Source organism: Carya illinoinensis, chromosome 4 (genome assembly GCF_018687715.1).
Source record: "Carya illinoinensis cultivar Pawnee chromosome 4, C.illinoinensisPawnee_v1, whole genome shotgun sequence".
NCBI classification, from domain to species: Eukaryota; Viridiplantae; Streptophyta; class Magnoliopsida; order Fagales; family Juglandaceae; genus Carya; species Carya illinoinensis.
In genome coordinates this window covers 2,774,355-2,798,047 of record NC_056755.1, presented here as the reverse complement: position 1 = coordinate 2,798,047, position 23,693 = coordinate 2,774,355, and the positions used below count along the sequence as shown (strand labels likewise).

The window sequence follows — 23,693 nt, the reverse complement described above, 5'->3', positions numbered from 1 at the left end:
AGGGATAAATTGACACCTTTCGACACCTGTATCCTCCCAAAAGTGGTAATTAACAGGAAAGAAGAATGTCTTAATTAATCTTATGGCAATGCTCAAAATGCCTTTAACATGAGGGTGTAATGGCCAAGGAATGGTAGTAATTGTAATTAATCCTATCAACCAAACAATCCATGATATTCCTATCTTCGTGATATATATGAACAGAGTTGCATCATCCATAATCATTTGTATTCATCAACTATTCTAATTCAATATACTCATTGGCCATGCATCCATCACATTGTCTCCTGTTTACTGTCTGCAATTAATTCATGTAGTTCCCAACTGCGATATCGAAACAACAGTCAATCCGTTTGTGTTTAGTATTGGAGAATATGTTACTATGATTATTGATATTAGGGGAGAGTACATTTTGCTTCTAACTACCACCATTTTCCCAATTTGCATCCCAAACTACCACCTTTTGGCAATAGACACTAATTGTTGTAGTTTTTTTGTGAGAAATATACTTTTTTCTTTATTTTAATATTTCCCTTTATTTTGGTAGTAACTTTCTATAGTAAATTATAACACTATTAAAAAGAAGAGCAACTAATGTACAAATGACATGCATGAAGTTATTGGGCTGGGGAGTATCATATGCATGCATGCAGTTGGCTAATTTTCACTACAATGATAAAGAGTAAAAAACTTACATTTCTTATTATTTGACCAATAAATACATTTGGTATCTTCTTGCAAACCAGCTGTCAAGTTTCAAACCTATAGTCCTATATATTTAACAGGAAAAAAATTAAGGATGTCACCATCAGTTTCTTCAGCATCGCTTGTTAATAGCACATTAAGTACTGTCCCAATGTGCAACTATGGAAAAGAAGCTGTACTTAGAATATCAAATATTCCAAGAAATCCTGGACGAACATTCTTTGAGTGTCCATTGTACAACAAAGAGGTAAATGTAATTAATTGTACTTGTGTGTTTCTATTTACATATTAATGTTTTTTTAAAAATTGTGACATCAAACATACTTAATTATTTATGTGACACACAGGAGTTACCATACTGCAAATATTTCAAGTGGGCAGATGATAGTGAATACAAAAAGCAAGCTCTTGTAAAGATAGAAGCAGAAATATTAAGGAAAGATGAAGAACTTAAAAAGAGAGAAGAAAAGATTGGGAAGAGGGAGTTGGCACGCCACAATGATGAAGCCTAACTTCGAAAGAGTGAAAAAGAGATTGACAAGAGGGAGTTGGCACTCCACAATGATGAAGCCCAGATTCATAGGCAAAAAGCCAACATGCGACATGTACGAACACTACTTCGTGGGCAATGACTAATGCCCATAATTATTTATTTGTATTTGATACGCTTGAAGTGATGAACACTTTGTATTTATATTTAATAGGAATTTAGTGTTTGTAAGTATAGACTTTAATGAATGTACTTGAGACTTTATTTGTAAAAAGTCTAGACTTTTTTTGTTCTTTAATGTTTCACTGCCTATTAACAAAGTAGGTATTAACAAAGTTGGTATTCTAATGTATGTGGAATATTTTTGTATTTTGTGAAAACTCTTTGTATTTATTGAGACTTTTAATGCAAATTTTGAATTTATAAATTCATTGTCTCACATTTTTTAGCCTTTTTGAGTTTTTTTAGCAAGAAAATCTGCTCTATAAACAGCCACTATTAATAGGGTTTTGAAGGCAGCTACATATCTCCAAAATAACATTCTAACATGAAAATAAGAGACTTAGGATCATCATATAAAAATATCAAAGCCTTTAGAGTAAGATCAAACCTCAAAATATTCAAACTTTCTCCAAATAAAAACTGTTTTGCCGCTTCTAGTTTTCAAGTTTCTAGATCTAAGAAAATCTATCATCAAAAGCTTTAGTCATATAACAAAACCTCAATGAAAACTCTTAAACACATGCTAAGAACACTCCATAAAATTTTCGGATCAAGATATGTCCATTAGATTGGTCAAAAACTCCAAAACATAACATACTCTCCAGATTCATGCCCAGAATGACCTTTCTATGGTTAAAAATACTTTTGACTGACCAAATGACCATGAAATGATAGGAAAAATATATCTACGGAAACTAGACTCAAAGAGGAACAACTTTTATGAAGGATTCATCATATAAAAATACTTACAAAGGGTTGAAAATCTTCACACAAAAAGACACAGAAATCTGCTCGAGAGAGCTCTTTTGGGTTTCTCTCTAAAAACGGGGTGAAGAAATTATTAAAGTGAAGTAAGTGTATCTTGCACGACTCAAGACTTCTGTAGGGGGATTATTTGGACCTTAATGATCATTGAGTGGAGGTATACGTGTGACATGAAGTGAAGGATAGTGGGGGGCAAAGAACAAAAGCTATGGGGCATGGTGCTTGATGAGGTGGGTTCCTCCATACTATTGAGTGCAGCTTGTGGCAATGAATGATCTGCCAAGTGGGGGAGGAAACTTCTTCAAGAAGCCTTGCCAAGGTGGCCAAATTCGTGGGCCTTAGTGGACCTCAATTTGGTTGATCAGATGAAAAAGATTTTGCTTAGGTGTCATGATCTCACACCTTGATTTCCTTCACAATTCCATCTAATAGTTTCTTTTTATACCAAGTATCTAATACTATTAATTATGTGTGGTTAAGATCTTGCCAAGTGTCCAAATAAAATTTTGCTAACCTAATTTGAACATTACACACTGTGATTTTGAAAACACTGCGCTTAGTACGTTTATCGAGGTTACTATTCACTCCAAAAATAAACGTAATAAACTTAGTACTGAAAAATTCTAAATATTTTAAGCCTAGTGGTGTAGACTATAATGTATTCTGACACTTCTAACTATCTCAAATAATTAAAATCGCATTTCTGACACCATAGTGAGTGATAACACTAACTATGTTGACAGGCTAAAACCTATACGATTAATCGATTCGTGAAAACTTATGGGGTCTTCACGAGATTCCTAAAACTAATAGAAATTTCACAATTAAATTTCTAGCGGGCTGTTACAGTAAATGTTTTTTGTGTTTCAAATGACATTGAGATGTAACCTTTCCTTTGGGATATTAATACAATATGATTCAGTTATTGTTTTTATCGTATTGTCTTTCTAATTCACACACAAGATATGTCAACAGGCTTAGATCGGCTCATTCACACGAGCGATCACCTCTAGTGCTTGAGAAGCGAGTAGAGATGAGACATTATGTTCTAAGATACTTGTCCAAATGGATAAGTTAGTTGACACAAAGATATGTCGGTTTTAGTGGGAGCTAAGATCAGGTCCAATGAGAGGACTATGCATGGGTTACCCCACAAGCTACGTAGCCTATGGTTAGCCAGATGTGAGATCCTCTTTGACGCCTTGGAGGCGAGCAAATAGAGGAACTCGGGTTAGACGCTTAAGGAGCAGCTAGACTAAGATATGTACGGTATTGATATAGACATATGCTCTTTAAGAAAGAGAAATCCATCGTAGCATGTGTTTCATATTACATGTGCTTATTCGACCAAATGAGTAAGTGAGTAAATTGTTCCCCTCTTTCTCATTTTGTGAGTCTCATTTTTTAAGTGTCCTTTACTTTTGACTATGTTACAAGATGGAGGTTATAATGTCTGCTACTTTGGCATGTTGTTTATGACCATGATTAATACGGTCTAAGGAGGCATTGCTGGGAAAGCGGTTTGACCAAAATTGAATGATATGAGTGCAAAGGGAAGATTCTTCGATATCGCATCTTCGATAGTGTTTGCTGACGTCAAACTATGACGCTACATACTGGTAGCAACTAAGGTTGTGAACATATTGAAATGATTTAGAGATAGTCAAGCATTGTTCTGAGTTTTTCTGAAACTCAAGAGACTTTCGAAAATGCTTGAACTGATGCGATCGAATAAGTCTAGGACATAACCAAATACTTTAGGGATGTTACTATGCCAGTCTTCTCTGCGAGAGATTTAGTGTATGTACTCCCACCTTTCTATAGATATGTTTGGTGGTCGCACGGCCTATTTACTTGTATGAACAAGAATGAGAACATTAGAGAGATACTGACCTGGGGTCATGCCCACTGTGTGCGAGTGGGAAATGTTAATTGGAGGGGCGCTCACGTGGGGCAGACCCCTCCTTTACTCTGCCTAACGCATGGCTTTAAGCCATGCGTTATTTGCTTGTAACGTATGGCTTAAAGCCATGCGTTTCTGCCAAATAAATGGCAGATTAAGGCTGGCCTTTAAGGCCAGCCGTGTAGGGGGCTATATATAGCCCCCCTCTTTTAATTCTTGGTAATTATCAGAAAAAGCAAAAAATCTCTCTTTCTTTTGTTCTCTCTTAAGATATTATTTAGGTTGTGGATTGTTAAAGCGTTACTCTAGTAGTACGCTTTACCACTAAGTGAAATTTTTTGTCGATCTGGAGAAACTTGTAGAGCAGCTTTGTAAGCTGAGCTTAAGGTACTTTCCACTGTGCATTCTTACAGTAGATACTCTTGCTAAATATTTTGACTTGAGATGGAAAACTATTGAGAAGAAACTACTCGAGCTGATGCCCAACTGTTACCAGCGAAATCTGGCCCTCGTGAAGATATGCCAAAGCCTATAAATCGTGTAATGATGGATTAGGAAAAGCACAATTTAGGCAAATAATTGGAGTCTTTGCTCGGAGAAATTCCTATTCATATCATTGATTTCCTGAGGGAGCATCGTTCTAATGGAAGGAAGTGTGGAGAGGACGAAATTGACATTGATATTGAGAAGTGGGATCCTGAGAAATTGCGTCGTGAAAGGGAGGAGCTGGAATTGGAGCTGTGGAAAGGTTTGACTTTATGCCTTTCTATGTTTGTGATGATATTTGTCTGCTATTGTTTTTATACGGGGTCAATCTAATACATATGTCAACAAACTTTTTTTTATTTTCATCATGGATCCAGAAAAGGCAAGGTTACAAATGGAAGCCAAGGCTGCTGAAGAAGCTCGATGGCGAGCAAAAGCAGAAGGCTGCAGAGTCCAGACGGAAGAGGGAGCTCGAGAGGGAAGCAGCACGACAGGCATTGCTACAGGTAAATGAGCACATCACAAACCACATGTTGTATATGGCACTATTCCCCTTTGGATTTTGTTGTAACATTTTCTAGCACCACCCTTGCAGATGGAAACGACTGTTGAAATCAACGATAATTCACAGTTTCTTGAAGACTTGGAAATGGTTCGGAGTGGCCCTACTGAGCAGTTACCGAGCTCTGTAGACGAGACAAGCCCAAATCACTCTCAGGATGGCTTGGGTAGTTTCAAGTTTGGGGGCTCATAACCCTTGGAACAACTTGGCTTGTTCATGAAGGTGGATGAAGAGGAGGAAGTTGAGCCACCAAGTAATCCGGTAAATGATATTGACGAGGGAGAAATTGACTAAGTAATATTATAACCTTTTGTCTTCGTTAATGAATTGGGAGAAGAATAGAAACCAAGTTCGTTTGGTTTGTGGTAGTGAGAATATGCCTGCCCCATCAATTAAGGCTCGTGCTTTTTTCAGGTGACAAGTTTATACTACTGAAAGCAACAAAAAGTAGAGACCGGCGAACATAGAACCGACAAAAGCTTGAGAAGATGTTTCAGACTTTGGTTGAGGATAGAACTTGAAAAGTTGAAAAGAATATTACGATCAGAAATGATATTTGTAATTATGGTTGTGCAAGTGGTATGTAGTCATTTTGAAAAAAATAGATTAATATGAGATTCATATAAAAAAAATTAATTTTTTAATCGTGGACCCTACTCTTTTTCAAAGCGATTACGCGGCGTTTATAATTCTACGACTATATGTAGCATTACTCTATTATGATACCACCGTAAAACTATTTTTTAAATTATTTTATTGCTGATTAATATGATAATACCATTTTTATAAAAAATATTAATTTTAATTAAAACCTCCGAAATTGTTTATCTAATTTGAATTGCAAATATGATATAACCATAATTTAAAACATAATTAAAAATATCGTATCATATTTTTAGAACATTCCCTAAAAGTATCATCATTAATTAATTTGAATAAGGTTTTTTTTTTTTTACAATATATAATAAGAGAAATATTTAAACCACAAATAAATTACATAAAAATAAATTCATAAATTGATATAATTTAATACAATACATCAGATTATAAAACTATTTTTATTATAAAATAGATCTAACGGATTACATAAAATTATATTAATTTATAATTTTATTTTATATAAGAGTAATACTATGTACAGTTATGGAGTGTGTAAACGTCGTACAATCGCTTTGAAAAATAATAGAGTTTATGATTAAAAAGTTAAATTTTTTTCATATGAGTTACATATTAATTTACTTCTTTTAAAAAAACTTTACAGTATTTACACATTCATGATTCTAAACATCATTTTTCATCTTATAATCTCTGTTTTTTCAGATAAATTATAGTAATAATCTCAGTATAATAGAGATATTTTAGATATTTAAAGAGAGTTAGTAAAAAAAAAATAACTTATCTTAAACATAAGGAGTCGGGGTCTGGAGATATGCGGAGGGTGTGTAAATTGTAAAATTCACACCTTCTTGAACAAACCCTAGAAGACATTAATTTTTCGCTCCCACCCGTTTCTCCGTTCTTCTGATTTATTAAGGAGAATTCATTTTTCCCGTACTTCCAGTTTGAATTCCATAAAAAAATGGAAAATTCAGCTGCTTGCCCCATCCCGTTACTCCTCCTGTTCTTCTTCATGTTCTTCACGATCTACCTCGTTGCCTACTTCATCGTCTTCCGCAATTGGAGCCCCAATATCCGACCCGAATCTTCCAGCTGCTTTACCTCCCTTGCCCACGGCACACCTGCGGTTCTCTTGTCCACCTTTTCCATACTCGCGGACTCAAACCGCGGTTTTGCCTCTCCCAACACCGACCGCCAGAACTTAGTCCTCGACTTCAGCATTGCCTACTTCTTAATGGACCTTCTCCACTACATCGTCTTCTTCCCCAAGGACGTCCTCTTCATCGCCCACCACTTGGCCACGCTCTTCGTCTTCGTCACCTGCCGCTACCTGGTCTCCCACGGCGCGTACGCCATTCTAGTGCTCCTCATCCTCGCAGAGCTCACCAGCGCCTGCCAGAACGCTTGGACCATCGCGAATGCGCGGAAGAACGACGTTGCATTCGCCGCCAAAATGTACGGCCTCCTGTCTCCCCCTTTTTATACGGTTTACTCGATTGCTAGGGGCCTTGTGGGACCGTATTTCCTGTACGAAATGTTTGCGTTTTACGTGAGTGGGGCAGCAAAGTGTGTGATCCCGAAGTGGATCTGGGTTTCTTGGATTGTTGTGGTTCTTACGGCTATTTCTGTTAGTATATTGTGGATTTCAAACTTGTGGGTTGAGTTATATAGAGAAAGAACGGGCAAATTGGAAAAGAAAATTAGATAGAAACAATTATGCTTTAGTGGCAACTTTTTCTTGTTTTTAGCCTCTGTATTTTTAATTTTTATTTTGGAGAAGTTTTGAAATTAGAGTATCTTTTAAGCTCTATATCGTGCACGTTCCCAAACAGAATGGGAGGTGGGTTTCGTGGAGATATATGTGTCAGTTTGCATTCAGCTTTGTACGTAGTAGTTTGGATGAAATGAAAAATGTTCTTCAGGTGAACTAATGGTTGTTTTCTTAGTGCCCTTTTGAAAGTTTCGTAAAAATTAATACTCCCTTTTCCTTTCCTTTTTAGAACGCCCTAAAAGGGAAGTACTTTGCTCTTCGATTTTTATATAATTTTCCATTTTCTTCAAAAAAATGAAAAAATAAAAAAATAAAATGGAAGTCCCTCGTAACTCTAGTACGAAACAGGAAGTATTTTGAGTATCATTCGTGTCATTTAGAACCAAGACACATTATTTGGAACGGGGGGGCTAACGTTATTTGAGACCAAAGTTTGACAGAAGTATACGACCTATGCGAAATGGATTATAATTAACATGCCAGCAATATAGAGCAATACATTCGTTTGAACCTGAGACTTTTGCCCGACCAACCTCTTTTCCACACAAGCTAGTATTCTGGGGCTGTTGATTGGAGGAACCTTGTGCCCTCTCTTGATAAAGGCAAGTATTCTGCTGTTTATGCTTATATATGACGAGTAATACATAATGTCTTTCACTCATGCTGAGAACACACATCAAGAGTTTGGTTATCTTATTGATGAGTACAGATATAATGTACTAACATTATTTGATTTATAACAGCAGCTGACTTTTCTGGTGTTTGAGGTGGTTTAAGAGTAGAAGTCGTAGGTCTTGGCTTGAATTATGACGTTTCTTAGCCCTCCAATAGGTGAGAGAATCATCAGCAGGAGGCCCAGTATGATGCAGATCTGAAATTCAGCAAGCCAAATTAGATTATCTGATTTTGGATTTTAAAGCTGATGAAAGTACAGTGAGGACAATGAAGCATTATTTAAGTTGAACATACCCAGCTGGTACACCAAGATAAACTGAACTTCTTTGGTTTGTAAATGGCAAGCCACATGATGCAGGGGAGCTGAAGAATGTATGATACAGGAAAAACTTGTATGAAATACTTTGTTGCAAGTCATTTTTACTGAATAAGAATCTCATATCTATGACGTTTCATTTTTAATTTTTAGAGGGATGGATTGCAGCTTGCGAAGTATGTTGTTGGTGCAAATGCAAATCCTCCAAAGAATCCCAGAAGACCACCAAAAAAAGGGAAGGTAATGGCTACAAACATTGTGAATGCTGAAATGAGAAAGAAAAAAAGAAATAAGCATGGGACAGCATTTATATAAGAAAACTCAATGAGGTTGTTACTTAGCTCTTAGGCACTGATTGCCTGATGGAGAGGGAATTTTGCTTACCAACATATAAATTGCGTACAATGAAACGAAGGGTTGTTGATGATCTAAAATGCATCTTCTTTACCAACAAAGTTTCTATCATATCAAATACAGGCATTGCATATATCTGCATTAAGACAATAGAAGCAAAATCTTGGTAAGTAACCTGTTTTGCTGAATTGTTTATAGAAAAGAGCAACTGCAAAGCACACCTGATAGCTGCCGATGACATGGACAATGACAAACAGGTTAGCTGCTACGATAAGCCATTCAGGTTTCTCTAATGAGATTAGGATGTTATCATCAACTTTGTTTCTGAACATGTAATATCCGATGAGAGCAACTGGGAAGTAGCACAAAGCCACTATAATATAGGCGGCCACCACTCCTCTCCATAGGCAGCTTGGATGGTTTCTCAGGCATAGAAGGGATTGTTGCTTGGATCTCTAATACTACGTTGTGTCCGGCATAAGCAAAAGCTACATCACCCAATGCAGTGAAGAAGTTTAAAACTGTTCCTGACAAGCTTGAGGCTTTATAACCATAATCCACATCTGCCTGAACCCCCTTATGGACGCGGAAGCTGCCCATGCAATTGTAGAGTAACTGCATGACAACCATATTAGCAGACAATGTTATTTTAGCTCAAATAAATGAAAGTTTGAATTGTATTTTGCTTGTGGGAATTATTTGCTGTGATATTTGTATGTTTGTTTGGTTTATTATTATAATTTTTTCGCCTTTGACATTGATAGGTTTCAGTTTCTAATTAAGTAGACATTAGATTTCCGTATAACTCCTTGGATCAAGTTCATTTTCCTCCTATTTTTGTTTTTATTCAGATACTTGCATTATTTCACTGCCAGAGGACTGAGATTACCTCAAAGACATGACCACTGCCGCCAATGAGACCCCAGAGATGGAGTTGAAGTTTGGGAGGTGGGAGAGGACAAAATGAACCAAAGCAAAAATCATGATGAAGTAGGTAGTTTTGATTGATTTGCAATCTTTGCAAAGTATTTTATGGACCTTTTGCAGCGATTTCCCTCTGGTGACCATATACACAATGTCCACTCCTACTTCGCAAATGAGCTGTTGTGGTACCACAATGCACAGACCAAGCTTTTCGCCAAAGGCTTGTTGACCCAGTTCATGGTACCTATCAAACCGTTTTCCTGGAATCATTTCATGCATTTCAACCATTTGCCGTAGTGTGTATAAAGTGATTATCCATGAGAGTATCAGGATGACTACCCCAGGAACCCTGAAATGAAAAAGATAGAAAAGCAGCGCGATGATCAGGTTAACTCTTTCAGAATACAGACTGATGGGAGTCTGAATAGCAAGCATCCTCAGCAGAACTGTTACTTTTATCAATTCTGAACAGGATTTCTATTCCAGTTATACTCTATTAAATTCTAGGGTTGATGGAATTATGTTGCAACATATATACTTAAAGCACATCATAACTATACCAATCAATAAGGCAGTCTCAGAAAATGATACACAATAACTTTGCCAATTTTTGGATGTGTTGCTTTGTTTTGGACATACCATCCTAGATTGGCCATGGTATATGGAAGACTCAAGACACCTGCTCCAACCATGGCAGTGACATTGTGGAAAGCAGAGTACCATCATTTTGCGTTCCTCGAAGATGTGATTAGAAGCCAATCGTCGATCTCCTTCTGTTCTTTTGTACGTTCATCAACCTGTAATAAATGATAACACATCTCTTAGGCAAAGTTCAAAAGCCAAATTAATCCCATCCCAATCACCCTTCCTCCCATCAACTGATAGGCCTCGTAGTTCTCCATATTAAAGTACGGATTGAAGTTTCATGAAAAAACATCTGATGAGAGAGAGAGAGAGAGAGTTACATTTATGATGATTTTCGTATTTTCATTTTCATCAGGGGTAACCTCAACGTTCATTGCAGCACACAGAAAACACCGCAAAGTTTTGTTGGAGAAGATGACACTGTTGACACATACAACAAAAGACGAGTCTACATTATATATATATATATAGGGAACTCAAGCTGTGCAAATACGGAGAACTCAAGAAAACTAGTCATGGCCTCTGGAAGACGGAGGAATTCTTGAAGGTGACATATTTGTTTGACACTAAATTTACGACAAAAATCACATAATAGATTGGGTGAATTCTAAAGCTTTTGATATCTAACGGCTAAAGCATAATAATAACAATAATATAAGCACCCCTATTGCGTTACTCTGGTCTTTCCTATGCGTCTGCATTTAGAGATTTTATCCTAACTTTCGAGTCTTTTTGTGCAGGTGCCGTTCCTAACTTCTGTGTGGATCACGCATATGGTTGCAATTATTGCTGTATTAAGTTAAACAGAAACGCTTCACGCCGGCAAGGCTGTAAATGAGATAAAAACAGCCCTCCATTCATGAGTCGCCACGTAGGATAAAGCAATGTAAAGGAAAATGCACTCGGGCACACGGAAACCTTTCTCCCCTTCGATCTGCCTATGCCTTTCTCCCCTTCCCGTAAGGCCTTCTCCCATTCATCAGCAAGAAGAATTGACCCGCAAGCTCAGCCCGACGGCGACCCAGACCCAGAAATCAAACTGTGAGCATGACGAACTGACCGGAAAGCTCAGCCCGACAGCGACCTAGAAATCTGACTGTGAAGCCGAAGCCGACGTAGGTCAAACGTGAGGGCAGGTTCAGAAATCACGAGGGCTGAGAAATCGCGAGGGCTGAGCAAGTTGGAGAAATCGCGAGCAATGGCTGGGAAATGGCGAGCGACGACTGGGAAATCGCGAGCCATGGGTGGGAAATCGGATCGGTCGACGACGACGTTGGTGGAGAAATCGTTGAGTGACGACTAGGAAATTGCAAGCCACGAGTGGGTAATCGGAGAGGGCGACAACGAGGTTGGTGGAGAAATCATTGACCTTGGTGGAGAAATCGCAAGCAACGGCTGGGAAATGGGAAATGGGAAATTGCAAGCAACGGCAGGGAAATGGGAACTCGCAAGCGACCGACGGCTGGGAAATGGGAAATCGCGAGCAACGTCTGAGAAATAAGAAATCGCAAGCAACGGCTGGGAAATATAAAATCGAGCCACGGGATAGAAATCGGAGACACGCAAAAAATGTTAGAGAAATCGGAGAGCTCGACGTGAAGTAGTTAGGGCTTGAAGACAACGAAGCTGAGCTTGGGAAGAAATGATTTCTAAAATCTCAGCATGTTTCACGAGTAGTGCTGGTCCACGGAAGTCTTGGTGGAAGTCCTACGTGTCAGTTCACGATTGGCAGGCTGTTATTTGAGTATAACCAGCCCGACCGGTCCTAAGGAATTCCCTAAGTCAAATTGCACTCTTCTATTTATCGTCTTGCAGTTTGGAGGTCCAACCTAGGACAATGCTTTATTCTCTCTTTCTTAGTGCTCATTTGGTTCCTTTATTTGTCTAGTTCTCTAATCTTAGCCATGTTGTGATTTAGATTCATAGTATAAAACTAATTGGAGCCAGAGGAGTCCGAAATCGTTTATTGTTCCAAGATTTCCATTTAACCATGCGTGAAGAAAGAAGCTTGAAAATTGTTCTCTTTCTTGGTTCCATTATGCATGATTTGAGGTTCATGCTTCCTTCAGGGAATTTAAAAAGTAAATAAGATAGATGTATTGCAAACGAAGAAAACACCAAACTACATGTGCCCAAATGCTGCAAGAAAGCAAGAAGACACCAGGTCCATAAGCTATAATGACTTCACAAATTCCTTCTCTCGTACATAATTGCATTTAGCAAGCACGAAACACCTTTACCAACTTTGAAAAGCATAAATGAACACAACGAGATGGGTGATACACATTTGTATACAAAGCAAAATGACAGAAAACAATGCAAGGCCTGTAGAAGTTCCCCTTTGAGTCGGTTCTATGCCCAGAATTTCCTTCTCCACAGACATAGCACTATAGCATTGTATCAATACTTCACATTCTGACCTATTAGTGCCACAATGATTACCAAACGCAGTCGAAACATTTAGTTTGGTACCATCATTGGCTTCCCTTTTATCTCTAAAGATTGTATCTGCAGTGACCCAATACTTCTTTGGCTAGGGGATGCCTTTAAGAGTAAAATTGATAATTCTCGGCTTGAAGAATGATAGTCCTCAGCCCTCCAATAGGTGATACAATCATCAAAAGAGCGCCAAGTATGATGCAGATCTGAAATGATTGAGACCAAATAAGATTAACAAAACTTAAAGTTCTAAGCACATCAAAAGACAGTGGGGACAATGAAACATGAATCAAGTTGCACATACCCAGTTAGCCCACCAAGACAAGCTGAACTTCCTTGGTTTGTATATGGCAAGCCACATGATGCAAGGGAGCTGAGGAATTTTTAAAAAAATAAAAAGAGAGAGAGTAAGATCCATGTGAAGTCTCTTTTCTCAGATGGCAAGTATTAAAGCAAAATTTACAAATAATATTGTGCTAAAACTAGGAATAGCATCGATATTAAAACAGAATGTGGCTTACAAAGTATGTAGTTGGGGCAAACGCAAACCCTCCAAAAAATCCAAGAAGACCCCCGAAGAAAGGGAAGGTAATGCCGATGAACATAGTAAATGCTGCAATAGTTTATCAACTTGAGTTCAAAGGAACTGGTGGTTTGGGATCCTATCACCTTGTCTATCATAACTCATAAGCATATGTAAATGGAAAGAAAGGGTGATGGGAGGGAGGAGTTTTACTTACCCACATATACAGTGCGTGAAACGAAACGAAGAATACCACTTGGCTTGCAATGCAATTTCTTTACCAATACAGTTTCTATCATGTCAAACACTGGCATTGCATATATCTACATTAACAGATAAATGCAGAAGTTCTTTAGGAAAGCAACATTGATTATTCCGAGAAAATATACACGAGAGTTTGAACATCACCTGATAGCTTCCAATAACATGGATGACGACAAACATGTTAGCCATTGCGATAAGCCACCTAGGCTTCTGTAATGACATGAGGATATTATCTTCTACTGAATTTCCGAACATCCAATAACCAATAAGGGCAACAGGAAAGTAGCACAAAGCCACAACTATATAGGCAACAATGACTCCTCTCCACATGGGCCCTTTGGACGGCTTTTCAGGTGTAGATGGGATTGTTGCTTGGATCTCGAGTACCACATTGTGCCCAGCATAGGCAAAAGCCACATCACCCAAGGCATTAAAGAAGTTGAAGACTGTTCCAGAAGTAGACTTGGCTTTATAGCCGTATTGCACACCTGGCTTAACACCTTTGTCAACAGAAGCTCCCCAAGCAATGGTAGAGTAACTGCCAGATAGCATAACAAATACACATCAGTATCTATCCCACTACTGTTCACTTTTTCTTATCTTCCTACTTTCAATAGTTTTTCGGAGAGCTGTTGGCTTTAGAATCAATCTTTTCATTGCTTGCAACAAAAGTTGGCACTTCGATTAGAGAAACAAAATGCATGCGTACCTTAAGGACATGACTGCTGCGGCCAAAGAGACACCTGAGATGGAGTTGAAGTTGGGGAGATGGGAGAGCACAAAGTGAACAGAGGCAAAAATCATAATGAAGTACGTTAATTTGATGTTTTTACAATCTGGACAGACCGTATCATGGAACTTCTTCAACGATTTTCCACCCGTGACCATATACACTATGTTCACGCCAACCTCAACTATAAGTTGTTGGGGCACCACAATATAGAGACCAAGTTTTTCACCAAAGGCATACTGACCAAGTTCATGGTATCTATCAAACCGTCTCCCAGGTACCATCTCGTGCATCTCAACCATTTGCCATAGTGTGTACAAAGTGATGATCCATGATAGGACTAGCACAACCACCCCAGGACCCCTGAAATTAATGAAAGCAAAACTCAATATAATTATGCAAATGATATCCTTTGAAGCAATTTAAGAAGCAATTCTCTAACTAAATCTTATGGAAACTATAATTTAAACTTACCATCCAAGCTCTGACATGGCGTAAGGGAGACTGAGAACACCAGCTCCAACCATGGCAGTGACATTGTGGAAAGCTGAATACCACCATTTTGCATTCCTCGATGAAGTAATCGGAAGCCAGTCATCAATTGCCTTCTGCTTCGCTAATTTCTCTTCAATCTGTAGTCGATAACTAGACAATTCTTCATCAGTATCAATGACAACGTAAAGACCATTCCAAACACAATAATAATTAAAACAGTTAGCACACTTCTATTCATGCTGATTAAATCAGCAATGTTGAACTAATAAGACAGAAAAACAGGACAGTTTTTTGCAGTTAATAAATAAATCCAATACAGTTGAAGTCGGTGAACAATGAACATCAATCATGGACAGAAAAATATGCTTGCCTTTTGTTTCCCTATAAATTGGAGCTCATTCGTAATGACTTAGTTATTGGGTATGTGGAATATTATGATCATTCTAATGACGTTGACAGCAGAAATTCCCCAAATCTTTGGAGGGTAACAAACAAAGAAGGCCATTATAAGTTCTCAACTTTATTTGTCAGATGGTATAAAGACCACAGTTTGTTTTCAGTGTGCGCTCATCACGTAGAAATTGCCTCCGGTTGGGTACATAGCGAAACCAACCAAGTGGTTTGTTCAAACTCATTCAGCACACGTTATATATTGGCCATGGCGTTGAAATTCTTCATTGGCTTCTTATGTATAAACTAACATCCTCAGCCACCTAGTATGGTCCAGCTCCTCAAAGATAGTTGATATTCTTTTTATAAGTAGCTACTAAAGATAGTAGATAAAAAGCCTCCAATAACTTTTCCACTCCAACCAACCTAGTAACTTTCCTTAAAATATTAGGTGCACCTACTGCCCAACTTTCCAATTGTGAGTTTGCTTTTACATGAAACTGCTGAAGACAAAATGAGAATGGTTCTGCTAAAAACCTTATTAAAATTGGTATATTCACGTCGACCCACTATGGTAAAGGAATTTCCAAATTCCAACTAAGGCACATGGAATTGGGTGTGTGCATTGCTTTTATATGAAACTTTTGAAGAAAGAAAGAAGAACATGGATGCTAAAGATATTATTGATTTGAGTTATTCTACTCTTAAGTCAGTGTGTAGAGCATTTCACCTACGTCACTTAAATGGTAAAATTTGATTTGTAAGATTCAAATTTTAAAATTTGTTTTCCAAATCAAATTATGTCATATAAGCATTTTACTAAGTGTGCTCTACACACCTATTTAAGAATATAATTTTTCTATTAATTTTGGTCTCTAATTGGTATATTCATGTGGACCAGACAGGATTTAAGGAATTTCCCAGTTCCAACGAAGCCACATGGAATTAGGTGTACGCAGTGTGAAATTAGAAACCAAATTGTACCAAGATCACCGCCTTACTCCCTTAAAAAAGGTACGACCTGGCTTCAAAACGCATCTATGCAAACAACTTCAGTACAAGTTGCCATAAAGCACAATATAAAAGAATAATTACATCGAGCATCAAATTGCCAGCACACAAGGGAATACTTTATAAAATTAGAGTTTTGGTCAACTTGTTTGAAGGCAAGTCCAAAAAGACAGACAGCCAAATAAATAAGCTAGATTGAAGCAAAAGTCGGGTAAGCATGATGTGGTCCTTAAAAAATCACATCTAGCCTGCATGGGGAGCCCACGCGTGCGTGAGAGGAGCGCAAGATGCCAAGATGTAGCTATCTATGTAACATGGGATAATTTTCGATTTTACTAGAGGTTGTCTCCTACCCATGTATTGTCTCTGATCAGACTTAACCCTTTGGTATGGAAAACCAGTACTTTCTGTATTGTCTCTAGACTCTGAGCCTTTGGTATGGAAAACCATTTTCAGCTCATTCTGTGAAAAATAACAAATAAAAAAGAACCATGAAGGCTTAGAACTAAGTTACTAACTAGTTTCATTATCCCCACAAATTTAAAAAATAAATAAATAAAAATTAAAAATAAACATAGAAGGAAAAAAAAAAAAATATTTTCCCTGGCCAAGGAAATAACCCCAAATCCTTTCAGTCTCTGTATATATCATTTCAGAAACTCGGAAAAAACTACGTACGCCTCGAAATTATTTGCTGTAATACTTGTTGAAGCTTGGGCTGTGAAAGTTAGATTATCGCTAGCTTACATTTTGATAAAAGAGGGATCGTCTAATTAGTGGACAAAATTAATAAATATCCCAATATTGTCATCATTTTTATGTAATCCATGCAATCAAATGGAATATATATATATATGCAACATATCAGAAACGTGGATAAAAGAAACAACAACATAAATACTGAACTCCAGTAATTTTGCAAAGTTCTGAACTTTCGTAGAGAGAGAGAGAGAGAGAGAGAGAGACTTACGTCAGCGCGGTCGTATGACTCCTGTTGAGTCGGAGCTTGAGTTCCCATAGCTGTGTGCACTGCAGTGAATTGCAGAAACCGGGCAAGCAGAAATGGCAGAAGAAAGTTTGAATATAGTGTGAAAGTTTGAATATAGTGTAAGTTTCAGCTCACCAAAGGTCGAAATGGGTCTTTGTATATAAAGACGTTTGCGAGAGATTGAGAAGAGAGGAGGGGGTCCGGAGGTTTTTTTTTTTTTTTTTTTTTTTTTATATTGGGGAGGGGGATCGAACCAAGACCTCAGGTTAAGTCTCATGCCATCTGAGTTATATGCTCTTGGCGAGGGGTCCGGAGTTGGTTGAAGGTGATGTGTGTGTTTGTTTGCATGCTGCACGTAATTCTATACATCACATATTTTTTAAATTTTTTTAAAATTATTTTTAATTTGTTTAATTAATTATTATTATTTTTTCATTATTTATATATCAAATATTTTATTAAAAAATAAATAAAAAATATATATAATACGTGGTGAGTAGACTTATATTTAAAATTTTTCTTTTACTTGACTTCGAGAAATATTTTCTACGAAACAGTTACGTCAGAATTTCATAAATAGATAAATAAATAAGGTATCTCCGCCGGAATTTCCAGGAAACCAGGCCCTCTCCCAGCCAGCAGCGCCCAGCATTCAGCAATTTTTTCTTTATTGAAGGCAATGGCATTTTCAAGTTCAAAATTTGTTGAAAATTTGACTAAGAATTGAGATTTGATTAAAGAAAAATTCATAGAGACGTTAATTTATATTAGACTATCAATCTTAAAGTTTTAATAATAATATAACATTATATATTTCAATAATAATTTTTATTTTTTTATATTTTATTAATATATTCTATATATTAATTAATAATTTAATTTTTTCTTAAAATTATTATTTTTCAATTATTTTTTTCTTAATCTAATTATTCAACAAACACATTTGAGAATATTTTTAAAATAAAATATTATTTTGAAAATAAATAGCAGCCAGTCAAATTTAGAGAAATAAATAGAATTAATATAACTCAAAAGTAAAATTATAGAGTTTTGATCACTACTCCAATACAGATTATTTTTACTCAAATTTGGTAAAATTTAACTAAGCACTGACATTTTAAATTAAGGAGAGGATCTTATGATCACTAATGCTTAATACTAAGGGAAAAAAGTAAAAAAGTAAAATAAGAAACCCTTTCAAATTATCATTTACACTGCACTCTTAAATTATTAAAATTTAAAACAAAAAATTCAAGTTACAACATTAATTGCAACCGATATATAAATTGTTTAAATCGTTTAAAGAACATAAAAAATAAGAACATGTAAAACTTATATCACATGTCAATGTCTCCCATTTTTTATGATGCTAACAAGGAAGAATACTTGATCTACTCCACAAGCTGGCAACTAAATGGTTGAAGACAATACTCTCATCCCATTCGCAGAAGTATTTGATCACTACATGCTAGCTGCTGGGAACTTATTCCGGTGGTGAATCATACCTCTCTCCGGCAGCCATTCCTAAACTAATTGTAGAACGGTTCAAAGACAAACCATATTATGGTTATCTTCTACTTTCCATAATTTTCTAACACATGATCTCTGCCCACGTCTAAACGAGAAGTACGGGGAGGTGTGGTCTGGTCCGAAACCTGAAAATCCTAATAAATTTGGATGGTTATATGTCCGAATATGATTATGGATCTGATTGTTTAATCGATTATATGTAATTGAGTGTTTTTTTTTTTTTAAATATAATTTTTGCTTCAAAACAACGTTGTTTTTATACATGCAAAATGGGTGTACAAAAAACTAGAGTTTAAAAAATAAAACTAGAGTAGAAAAAAGTTGAGTTAAATCTACATATCGATTACAATCAGAGTGTTTAGAACTGGACACCCATTCAAATTGTAACTGATTTTATCCAGACAGGTATCCGCTCAGTTTTAAAAATCCAAGTACGGATCCATATCTGAATGCATATTGTTGAGAAGTAATACAGATATAAAAAGATTATATAGAAGTAAATTAAAAGAATGATGTGGTTCGTTAGATTTACTTTAAAATAAGAATAACTTTATAATATGACATATTACATTAAGTTACGTTATTTTGTAAATTTATTCTTATGTAATCTTTTTATAACTGAAATATTTCTCTAACTAAAAATGCATAATTATTTCATCCCATTAGCTCAACTGCCTTTGGCCATTTAGGTTCGATTTGATCTAAGAAAATTTTCATCCTAAATTTAAAATTATCATCTTATTATTATAATTTTCTTAAATTCTCGTATAAAATATAATAACTAATTCAATTCTTTTAAATTTTAAAATAATAATAATATTTTAATTTTCATTTCAAAATTCTCACTTATCAAACCATATCTTAACGTTAGGGATGCGCGTGATAATCTAGTGGTAGTGGTCCATTTTTTTCCAACGTGCCCACGACGTTGCTCGCTTTCCAGACTTCAAGAGTGATGCGACGCTTACCGGAAATTCGGTACCGAATACTGTAAGTCATATTTTCATTTTTTTAATATTTATATATATTTATATATATATATATATATATATATATTTAATCATTTTAAATTTTTTTAAAAAAATAATAAAATTTAGAAATTATTATAAAATATTTTCTTAATTATCAAGTAAAAAGCAAAAAGAAATTTTCGGTATAAATTTTATGTGAGAATAGTACTTCTCTAATTTCATTGGCACATCGTTTTTCTTTACACTTTTTTCGCTTAAATCCCATTTATTAAAAAATATTTAAAAAATCAAATATAATTTAATTTAAAAAATAAAATTTAAAATGAATAAAAATAAAATATGATATATTTTAATTATTTTAATATTTTAAATAAATAAAAATATATATTTTAATTGTAAAATCTCAATACTTAAAAGAACTCCAAATAAATCAGTTACTCAAAATAATGGTTTTCTAGTTTATCAACTCAATATGAGTCTACAAATTGGGATATGGTCAATGATTACTCAAAATAAAGCTGCCTGGGGCCCTAGAGTTGTGCAGCTTTGATAGATATGGTCCATGATACAGTTGCAACACGTAAAAAATATATATATATACTACTTATCATTTTCACATATTATACATATTATTATATTATTATTTATTATTATTTTTTTATTATTATTTATAAAATATATAAGATCAACTTATTATTTAAACACAACCTTGATGATACGGATAAGACAGAGTACTTGCCGTTTACTTTCCTTTGGAGTTAGGATGACTCCTGATGATTAAATAGTATAAACGCTGATTAAGGATGGATAACGTGTTATAACAATTTTGAAGCCCACATGACTATAAACAATGAATTGAGGAGAATAGGGTGAAATTGAAGTTCGATAAAATTGTAGTTTTAATATGCGTAAGTTTTACATATATTTTTTTTAAATAAAAAAAATTTAAGATCTACATGAAATGATTATTTTTTTATAATGACATATCCTATTTTTTTCAAATTAAATGCTTTAGACTGACACGTCCTAATTATATATAATATTACTATATTTTAATAAATTAGCAAGTAAAATGTCATGCAAATTAATGAAGTAATTAAATATTTATTTCTCTCATTCAAGTTTTTTTTTAACTATAAAAAAATATGCTACGTGAATCATAGGCAATTCATAAGGAATTTATAATAATATCGAATCTAATATTTTTTTTCCTTCGGAAGCAGCAATTCAGCAAATGTTTTTACGTACTACAACATCAAAGATACATATATTGTGTTGAATCTAAGATTTTAAGATTTGTGTAATTATATATCTATACATAGATTTTGATGATAATAAATGAATTCAAATAATAAAGGAATCTCAAACTCAAGTTATCTACACAATAGAGTCAAGCACATAAAGGAAACAAGCATGAGCAAGAAAGGAACAAGTTCACATTAAAGTCATAAATTAATGTTGTAAATCTTTTAAAAATTAGAAATTAAGATTAAGGTTCAAAATTAATATTTTATCATAAAGCATTAAAATATATTTTTCACATGTGCATGAATATTTTGAAAATTAAATTAGAAAATTTTAAAAGATGATTGATTAACATCTTTCACATGTGCATGCCTTGATTAAAAGGTTGAATTTTGAAAATATTAAAGATGATTGATTGTCATCTTTCACATGTGTATGTTTTATTTGAATATTTTCAAAAGTGATTGATGTTTTTTTTTACTTATGCAAAAGGTAGATGATTTTGTTTAAAAAATTTAAAAAGTAAAGTGTGCTCATTTTGTCATATACAAAAAATAAAAGATTATGTTTGAATTTTTTTGAAAAGTAAAATGTGCTCATTTTGTCATATGCCAAAAGTAAAAGATTAGGTTTGAAATATTTAAAAAATGAATGATGTTGTCTTTGATAATTGAAAAAGAAGAACCTTTTATTTGAATTTTTTGAAAAAGTGAATAATATTATCTTTGACATGTGAATCTTTTTAAATTTAAATATGAAGTCTTATATGCCTATAAATAGATCATTTGAGAGCTTCATATTCACAACATTTAGAACATACAACATTCATTCAAAATTTTCATTCTCTCTTCTCTAAGCATTGAACCTTAATCCTTGTTCATTTTGAGAGAGATATAGTTTGCGTTGTATTGTTCTTATTTCACTCATTGAGAAATGTTTTATGATAACCTACCCACTATCAGCTCTTGTATCAGTAAAAGAGTATGTATAATCCTTATGAGTGTAGAAAGAATTTTACACAGGGAATAGTTGAATCACCACGTGTAAGGTGATTGTAAGTGTAGAAGGTGTTCTACACGGATCCTTTGTAGCAGTGTTGTTCAAAGGTGTAATAGGTTTCTATCTCCACTTGAAGGAGGTTGAATAACGAATTTAGGAATCCTCAAGGGGTAGCTTAAGGCGAGGACATAGGCAGTAAGGCTGAACCTCGTTAACATACTGAATTTGTTTTTCTCTTATCCTTACTTTTTATATTTATTGATATTTCGTATTTTGTTTATATTTTATATTATATATTTAATTTATAATTTTTTTTTAATATAACTCAATTCACCCTCCTCTTATGTTAGCCATCTGGACAACATATTGATTCGAAAACACTTGTATGACAACCTGTCATTTTTTTTAACAATAATAAATAATTATGACATTTGTTTTTATTCTATATATATTACTTGGATCGACTTATATTTTACTTGTGTAAAAGGGGATTAAGAGAATTGGGATTCAATCTTCTCGGACATTTTGAAATTATTTTGTTATTATATATAAACTATACAGTTCTATTTTAATATTATTTATAAATTATTTTATTGCTATTAATAGAAATTCTGAGGTATTCTTAGGACATTTGGTTATACAAAATCAAACTTTCTCATTTCATATATATACTCATAATTTTTTTAAACTTTTACATAAAATATAATAAATAATTTAATCTTTTTAAAAATTTTAAAATAAAAAATTATATTATAATAATATTTTATTTAACTTTTAACAAAATATCTCATTTATTATAAACTGTATAACCAAACGAGTCATTCTCACGATCACCGATAATTACGGAATAAATAAAATGCATGAAGTTCACACAATCTGCTAACTCTGAACGGCTGATCCATTTGAAACGTTAGGTCGTAGTCACAATGACTTTGAGTCCTTTTTTTTTGTATTTTTTTTTTTTTGTGTGCGAACTTTGAATCTATTTTTGTTGCTTCTTTTCGTCATTTTGCTTCGAAATTAGATTAGGGGCGCCTTTAGATTCCTTCCAGAGCATTTGCAATTGCTTTGCAATTTTCAATAGCGTTGACCAAATTTGTCTCTAGTGAAAAATTTTCACGTACAATTTATTTAAGTGATATTATTGTATACTAATAAATAAAAGTTTTTATTTTTTATTAAAAATATTCTATTAATTATCACTCAAACAAATAACTCCATAATAAATAAATAAATAAAAAACCTTATTTATAAAGAAGTGTGATAACACATATAATAAATTATTTATATGATATAATATATATATGTGTTGTGAGTTTAAAAAAATGAAATAACTCTGACCAATTTCGCGTCCTCTTAGAAACTCCGTGAAAGGATAAAGGTCAATGTACACATCATGCATGCTTTGATTCAACTTGATCATGTGATTCATGTCCAACTTATTATCAAGTTTTCACATTAATAATCATATGAATCGAACGTGCACAATCTTAGTGTCTAAAAGATATAGGATGATCAGCACCATATGGAGGAATCTGAAAGATATTTTCATATGAAAGCCAATGAAGTTAAAAATGTGATTCTCACAAAAGGTAAAATGGATTCGTTCATCAGCCTTCTTCAATATCTTTTTTATTTAAATATTTATTTCTCATAATTATAATCCATCTCT

At 34.5% G+C, this 23,693-nt stretch overlaps 3 protein-coding genes and 1 pseudogene across 12 annotated transcripts; 2 read left to right on the top strand and 2 right to left on the bottom strand.

The window, feature by feature from the left end:
- The first annotated feature begins 799 nt into the window (after positions 1-799).
- Positions 800-1,217, top strand: LOC122307456. Its single transcript, XM_043120349.1, has 2 exons — positions 800-952; positions 1,053-1,217. Exons 1-2 carry the CDS (start codon positions 800-802, stop codon positions 1,215-1,217), a joined length of 318 nt encoding a protein of 105 aa, XP_042976283.1.
- A 5,319-nt stretch (positions 1,218-6,536) lies between these two features.
- On the top strand, positions 6,537-10,398 carry LOC122306666 (TLC domain-containing protein At5g14285-like). Of its 9 annotated transcripts, none has more exons than XM_043119118.1 (4): positions 6,539-8,569; positions 8,682-8,753; positions 9,066-9,124; positions 9,719-10,398. In XM_043119118.1, the coding sequence occupies exon 1, from the start codon at positions 6,713-6,715 to the stop codon at positions 7,457-7,459; it is 747 nt and encodes a 248-aa protein (XP_042975052.1). In that variant the 5' UTR covers positions 6,539-6,712; the 3' UTR covers positions 7,460-8,569; positions 8,682-8,753; positions 9,066-9,124; positions 9,719-10,398. The 9 variants fall into 9 exon arrangements, with proteins under 9 accessions (XP_042975056.1, XP_042975052.1, XP_042975048.1 ...); XM_043119114.1 differs by having other exon boundaries at positions 8,667-8,753; XM_043119115.1 differs by having other exon boundaries at positions 6,539-8,589.
- On the bottom strand, positions 8,120-12,225 carry LOC122306665 (annotated as a pseudogene). Its single transcript, XR_006241490.1, has 7 exons — positions 11,355-12,225; positions 10,757-10,856; positions 10,431-10,588; positions 9,757-10,140; positions 9,089-9,482; positions 8,898-9,003; positions 8,120-8,778 (listed from the first exon to the last, which is right to left on the bottom strand). The product of XR_006241490.1 is annotated as a lysine histidine transporter 1-like (transcript).
- A 284-nt stretch (positions 12,226-12,509) lies between these two features.
- LOC122306664 (lysine histidine transporter 1-like) lies at positions 12,510-17,498 on the bottom strand. The gene is made up of 8 exons (XM_043119113.1): positions 17,259-17,498; positions 14,867-15,024; positions 14,372-14,755; positions 13,807-14,200; positions 13,616-13,721; positions 13,397-13,488; positions 13,180-13,248; positions 12,510-13,081 (listed from the first exon to the last, which is right to left on the bottom strand). The coding sequence occupies exons 1-8, from the start codon at positions 17,304-17,306 to the stop codon at positions 12,983-12,985; spliced, it is 1,350 nt and encodes a 449-aa protein (XP_042975047.1). The 5' UTR covers positions 17,307-17,498; the 3' UTR covers positions 12,510-12,982.
- Positions 17,499-23,693: the final 6,195 nt, after the last annotated feature.